This window comes from Cryptomeria japonica, chromosome 8 (assembly GCF_030272615.1).
Source record: "Cryptomeria japonica chromosome 8, Sugi_1.0, whole genome shotgun sequence".
In the NCBI taxonomy this organism is placed as follows: domain Eukaryota; kingdom Viridiplantae; phylum Streptophyta; class Pinopsida; order Cupressales; family Cupressaceae; genus Cryptomeria; species Cryptomeria japonica.
In genome coordinates this window covers 11,363,353-11,370,877 of record NC_081412.1, presented here as the reverse complement: position 1 = coordinate 11,370,877, position 7,525 = coordinate 11,363,353, and the positions used below count along the sequence as shown (strand labels likewise).

The 7,525-nt window shown below is 34.1% G+C and overlaps 1 protein-coding gene across 1 annotated transcript; it reads right to left on the bottom strand.

The window, feature by feature from the left end:
• Window positions 1–2,839: 2,839 nt before the first annotated feature.
• Window positions 2,840–6,313, bottom strand: LOC131048777 (pathogenesis-related thaumatin-like protein 3.5). Its single transcript, XM_057982849.2, has 3 exons — window positions 6,027–6,313; window positions 4,958–5,663; window positions 2,840–3,270 (listed from the first exon to the last, which is right to left on the bottom strand). The coding sequence occupies exons 1-3, from the start codon at window positions 6,067–6,069 to the stop codon at window positions 3,114–3,116; spliced, it is 906 nt and encodes a 301-aa protein (XP_057838832.2). The 5' UTR covers window positions 6,070–6,313; the 3' UTR covers window positions 2,840–3,113.
• Window positions 6,314–7,525: the final 1,212 nt, after the last annotated feature.

The window sequence follows — 7,525 nt, the reverse complement described above, 5'->3', positions numbered from 1 at the left end:
ATTACAATTATAAAATTGGCCATTAAATGATTGAGATCTAATCTAACTTCTACACTCACTAGTTGTATGTCCAAACTTATTGCATGAAAAATAGTTACCATTGAAAGTAGATGAGTACTTGATTTGAGTAGGAGTCCTTTTGAAATTTTTCGTGTTTCAGATCTAAGTGAAACCTTGTTGATCATTAATACTATTCATCAATCTATCTTTGATCTTTCCATTACTTTCATCTTCATCAAAACCTACTTCACCTTTGTCTTTGGTCTGTCTCTAAGCACTCAACATCATATCAAACACTTCACTACCACCTTTGTCGATTTTCTCTTTTGAATCCTTCAATTCCCTTTTCAACATAGTCACTTCCTTTTGAAGTCCGATATATTGTTTAGTCTTGTCATTTAGCTTTGTTTCAAGATCATCCCTAGTATTTCTTCCTTCATCAAGTAATCTCAGATAGACAATCTTTTATTTTTCTTTCTTGCAAGTTTTCATGTTTTCATCTAGATCCTCCAGAGCACATCTCAATTCTTCTTCCAAATCCACAACAACTTCAAAGTCACACTCATTAAGATCCGTATTTTTTTCTTCAAACATAGTGCTCAAATCTTGGGTCTACCTCAATGATTAAACTTCTTTTTTAGGAACCTAGCTCTAATACCAATTATTGAACACTACTGGATTGTTGAGAAGGTGGGGTGAGCCAACAAATACTAGAACTTAATCAAATCTAACATCTTACTTTATCATTTAATTTTTCAATCATAAACATGAAAACAAATAACTGAAATCATCAAATTAAGGCACATATGAACACCAAGATTTTACGCATGGAAAACCCAAACTGGGAAAAGCCATGAAGAGAAGCAAACTTACAAGATATATATGATTGATTATAGAATTTAGGCCAAAGGCCAAGGAGATCACTGCTTTGGAAGTTGACTTGCAAGCTGAGATACACAACCTTAGAGAAAGATACAATAATTGCTTGCACTCATTGAAAATTACTTCTTTGGGGCAATACACAATCCTTCTAATGCAATAATATTAGTAAAATTCAATTGTAGAAAAAGACATCTTCTGGAATGTTAATGACAATTCACAATTATGTATACATCTGAGACAATCTTTATAGTTTTAGAACCTTTACTAGACATTATACAATGTATGAAGACATAATTATAACTCACCTTTCATGATTTTGTAGCACCACACTATATCAAACCATAATCAGATCAACCAAATATCATCCAGACCATCAAGTTTGACATCAATGACAACATAAACTTATATTTCCAACACATTAGAACATCAATTTGATTATCTAAATAGACTGTGACTTGCTATTTGTGAGCTCAAGGATTGGCAAACCTTGCATATTCGAGGATTGAACATGGCACTTCTTTGAGATTCCTCATTCACAAGAAACACATTGAACTAATTTTTCATCCACCAAATTTCTAAAAACATACAGTAGTCTTGATTAAGACAATCTCAAGATGACATTAGGGTCTAAGATTTAATGGGGGGACTAGGTTGGGAAGGTGTTTATGATACCTAGGACAAGTTTTTGCCAATGATAGGAGCCTCCTCCTCCCCTTTAGATGCTCTAATCTCATACTCAACCACAACATTTTTTTAAAGATTTGAATTTAAGTGGGGAGGGTGGGTGCCAAGGGGAGGAAGGGTTGGATGGGAGAAGAATGCATTATTGTCAACAAGATGAGATTTAGATCCAAAAACATTCATAATTGCTTTGATGGGAGAAACATAAAAAAACATTCATAGTTGCTTTGATGGGAGAAACATAAATGAGATAGGAATTGAGGTGGTTGATAAATTATTTTTTTAATTGTTATACGAAACCATTGTATATAAGTAACCAATCCAAAAAAAATTAACAAAGCAAAATAAATACTAAAGAGACATTTTTCACCCTTATAACATTTCATTTTTAAAAAATAATATAGGCTCTCGCTTAACTAATTGAGGCCAATGGCTATTCTCCATTCAAAACAACACAATTATAAAAACACCAATTTGCATAACATAATTATTTTTCAATGGATTTTTTATTGTAAAACAATATTGAAAAGGTAGATTAAGAGGATCGAACCAGCAGAAATAGCATAAAAAACAAAAAAAAATATTAAATAGACATGTTTCACTTATATAACATTTCATTTTTAATTTTTGATTATTAAGATAGGGATTGGCCGAGACTCTGTCGTTTGGTTGTTGTGTGTGTGTTGTTAATCCTCTCCTTGAGCCTTCTAGTGTATTTTGGGTCAGCCCCCTAGTTTTGGCTGTTTTTTTATCAAAAACATTTCATTTTTAAAAAAACAATATAAACTCCCCCTTAAGTAATTGAGGCCAATGGCTATTCTCCATACAAAACAACACAATTATAGAAGCACAAATTCGTATAACACAATTGTTTTTCAGTAGATTTTTTGCTATAAAACACTATTGAGAAGGCAAATTAAGAGGATCGAACGAGTAGAAATCGTGTAAAAATCCATTATGATTTGCAGATTTTGTGTTTTTGATCAAGCGTTATTTTGTATGAAGAATAGACGACTCCACTAATCAAACATTAGCAACTCTTGAGTTGGTGAAATTGCATATAATTTTTTGGCCTCTTGAATTTGTGGAGTGTTTCTTATGCATGCCTTCATTTTAAGCAGAATGGCCTTATGATTAATCAATTATTTAAGCGTGAATGCATAGAGCAAGTGGACATCATGATTACGTGTAAATTAATTAATAATAATGCAAATGGACCTTATGATTAATCAAGGAAATATTTAAGATTAATTATTGCATCTTATGACCAATTAAATTTACTTTCCAAACCTTAGTATATTGATAATGGGATTCTTCACTTTAAAGGATAAAGTAGTTTACGAGTGGCCGTTCCATTTGCTTTGTGGCACCCAAATATCTTTATGTACTGCTTTTTTTCTTTTTGTGGGTGGGGCACATCCCATAAGTAATAATTGAGCCCAACTGAATCTGACATACAGCTGTCCCTTTTAAAAGCGATGTGGGCCCACTTTCGGATTCTCTGCGATCTGCCGAATATTCCCATCGCATCTTGGTGGTGTTGGAAAGCTCTAGTCCCTTACTGAAATTATTAGTAAGGAAGAAAAAGTAAAAATAATCATAATAATACACATTGACATTGACATTGACAATGACGTTGACAATGACGTTACTGCACTTTCACCATAAGCTGTGCCGCTGCTCGCAGGCGGAGTGTTTAGCTTTTGACTGCACACAATTCGAGTGAAATGCACTTTAGAAATCCAAGCAAAAATTTAAGGAAAAAAAATGTATCCGAAACATAATTAGTTATTGAATTATATATTACTTAGATATTTATTAACCATTTTTATATTGTATAGTAGGTTAGTTGTGTAATAGTATTGGCATTTAAGATTCATCTTTTCAAAAAGTAAGTTGTCATTTATTTTAAAAGTTATTCTTCTACCTATAATTTTAGAGTTAAATTTAAAGTATATAATAAATTTATTATAGATTATATTTACTATTTACTCATTTTATTATAAAATTGTAAGTATAGATATGGTTATAATGTTGTAAATACATTTATCTATTAAAATACGAGATAATAGTGTTATATTTTTAATTTTTTAGATTTAACAATGTCTAGAGTTTTAGTAGCACGTCTCAGATCAGATTTTCTGATCTATCATTAGTATTTTTTCTTTCTAATGAAGGGTCCCCAAATGTGATCTATAATGTTATGTTAATTTTTTTGACACGATTAATCTAAAAACACTGTAAACAATATTATATGGTACAAATATCATAACTCTTAGAGATATCAATATCTAGATGTTTATCTTTGATTTGTCATGTTCGTGAGAGAAAAAAATCAAAATACATGTATTTTAAGATATCAATATGATTTACTAGCTTTATAACTTTGGTACAAGGTAACCTCCACACAAAATGGCACTCCAAAAAAAAACCTCATTGGCCAGAACCTTTGGATTCAATTATGATTTTTTCTACAAATCATTTTGGATTAGATAATCTAATAATAGTCGATAGGGGAAGAACACCAATTACCACCCATGTTCCAATTACCATTCATTGGATTTCTCTAATTAAAAGCCCACTAAAAACTTATCTAGTGGATCGATAAATGCCCCTTTTCTTGAAAAAAAGGCTGGTAATTAGATAAATTGTGCAACTTTATTAGTATTGGTACCAATAGTGCATGATTATACGCCCCTTTTCTTGAAAAAAGGTTGGTAATTAGATAAATTGTGCAACTTTATTGGTATCGTTACCAATAGTGCATGATTATTGGGGCATTTGTGCATAAATATTGGATCAATTGTACAAATTTTTTGTTGTCAAAGTGTTTAGGTAATAGGCAACTAGGAATATGTTTCTGAGGATACTTTAAAATAACCACTTTTTTTACCTTTGCACACATAAGGAATCCCCCAATCTTTACTACCTAGAACCTAGAACAATAGCTATAAGTAGTTGAGTCACATGCGAAGACAACCCAAAAAAAATTATCAAAATTTGATGTAGCATTTAGGATCTTAGGGTGGGAGAAGTTAGCTATAACAACTGTAGGTGCTCTTCCCCTAGATCTAAAATATTAATAACAAAATTCACACAAATCACTCCACAAACATTCAGTTAGCTCTATGACATTAATTGATCTTAATTTTCTAAGATCCATATAATATTCAAAAAATTACTTCAAGAATCATTTATGTATACTTTTGAATGATGTAGTAGACCTAAACATCACTTCAAAAACATTCAAAATTGATTCAAGAACCAAACTTTTGAAGACTTCATTAATCACTGTACCCTAATTGCATGTCTAATCACAACACATCATCTACCAAACCAATCAACCTAACTAAAGTAAAAAATGATTTATAATTTGTCTGTCATACGTAGATACCTGGCCATGGCGACGGTGGGACAGAAGGTGACGGTATAGTCGGCAGCCGTGCAGGTAAACGTGCTAGTCCGGTCATCGAAAGCGTAGCTGTAAGCACGAGGACAAGCAGCCTTAAACACCTGGGAGTAAGTCGACGGCTTACACGTGTCGGGATTCGCATAAGCACCACTGCAGCAATACTCAGGCCTATCGAAAGCCCCGCAGGCACTCTTACAGGCTAAAACATTACCGCCGCCGGTACCAACACGACTAACGCCGTCATCAATCTGAAGCTCAGTAGGACAATTCCGGTTAATATCATTGATACAGCCAGTAGAAAGGCAGGACCCGGTTCCGCCGGTGGCGACCACTAAAATGGGAAGATTATAGCCGTCCACCAGACTGACATCGTAGAAATCCTGTGTAACCGGGTCGACGGCGAATTCGGCGAGCGTCGCCGGCGGATCTGCGCCGGCGCCGCCGCACTGCAACTGCCCGCCGCAATCGCCCGTAGCGCACTTGCCTTTGCCCTGCGAGTCGAAACTGCAGCCCGTACGGCCCCACATTCTGCCCGACCATTTTGCCGGCGTCTCCACCACTCTGCTCGTACTCGCCGGAAGTTCGAAACCGGTTGTTCCCAGTGCCGCTACGCCCCCGTTTGATAGGAAACCGGGCCAGACTGTATATTCACAGTTGTTCACCAGCGTAAAGGTGACCGCCCACGCTCCTGTGGTATAACAGAGGTCAGAGCTATTAGATTTTCACAATTCATTCAAATATTTGATTGTTAAAAAAATTTAACTATCAACATTTCCAATCACATTCTATGATTCATCGTTAGGATGCAAGAGAGTTCAAGGACATTGTTCAAAGAAGTTACTCAAGAAAATCGCTCAAGGACGTCCTTGAGCTCTCTTGCAACGTGATGATGAATTACAGATTGTAATTCGAAACTTTGAATCGTTAAATTTTTTTAACACAACCAAATCCAAAAACTGTATACAATATAACATAACGCTCTGTTAAAAAGAATTGTACAAACAGGAGTCGAATAAAAAAAATGTGTCCTTTTTCACAATGTAGTCCTTACCGTTTATGACAGTGAGTAATACAATAATCCCCACAATAGACATGGCTCCAAAATCTGTGTACGTTACAGAAACAGAAACAGATTTCTTCTGATCTGTTTCGTCTTAGTGGGTGGATGCAGACAGAAACAGAAACAGGAAACAGATTTCTGATATGCAGTCTCCTCAATGAGTACCTGGTCTGAGCAAAATCTGTGAATTGAAGAGCCCAGAAGATGCGCGAAAAAGAATGGGAGATGAAGATAAGGGTTGGAGGGCACTCGTTTGTTCGAGGCCTTTTACTTTCTGAAATGTGCGGAGATTTAATAGTCTGTTTTCAGATCTGTTATGGGGGCCCATCTGACGTAGATCCAGCGCAAGCTGAACAGTAAACCATTAAATTATTATTTTCGTACGCACTAATAATTGCCTTTAATTTTTTTCTAAAGCAAATAGGGAATGGTAATTATTTTTTCTCTTTGGGTGGGGAAACCATTAGAGTCCAAGGGATTCTCTCAACTTGGTAAAATCTCCCGTGATATTACCGTATTTATGAACTTTCGATTTCGATGAGAGCCTAATATTTCGGTGTACCTACCTGTGAAATGACAACTAATCCATTATTAGTTCCTGCTTGGCAACTAATTTATTGTAATTGGCCATATAAACATGCTCAGTTAATTTGGTAAACTAATTTATTATTGGAAGTCATTTATTCTGGTTTCAAAAAGACAGTACGGATTGACTAACATGCATGTTAGTCGTACGAAAGATCTGTTTTGGAGCTAGAATAGCCGAGGCCCATGTTGTCTGTATGAAAATCAGCGTCTACAAAAAGCAATGGATTTTTATACAAATTTTACCATTTTAATTTTCATAATCCACCTCTCCAATTCTGTTAAAACTCAAAAAATCGGACTAAAAATTGGTCATGTTATACGAATTGTGTGGAGATTAGGGGGTTTGGTCCCTAATGAAGGTTGTAGCTAATCTGACTCCAAAAACGCCACAATTCTCGCATAACACGAAGGTTAGTCAAAAATTACAGATCTTGGTTGTGCTTGGCAAAACTAGTTGTGTCTTTTATTTTTTCGATTGTGTATAACATGAAGGTTAGTCAGCCGTTTTGGAACCAAATTAGCCACATCCCTCCTGATGAAAGGGAAGAGAAAGAGGATCGATGCAAAATTTTCTTATCTTCATTGTAAAGATGCTTATTTATTTTTTTCTTTTCTTAAAAGTTATTTAAAATAATAAAAAATAAAAAATAAATTATTATTGATTAATGATTTCAAGTTTTAATTGTTTGGATTAAAGTATTTATTATAATTTAAATGTCTAAATTAATATCTACCAATCAAATTTAAATAACATTTATTTATTTATAAATATGTTATTGAAAATTATATTATTAATGTTTATTATATTTCTATTTGAAAGATAGAAGATATTTTTATCATATCAATTGTTCAAACAATTATTTTTGAGTCTCAAGATTATGGACCAATAGCATATTGTATTG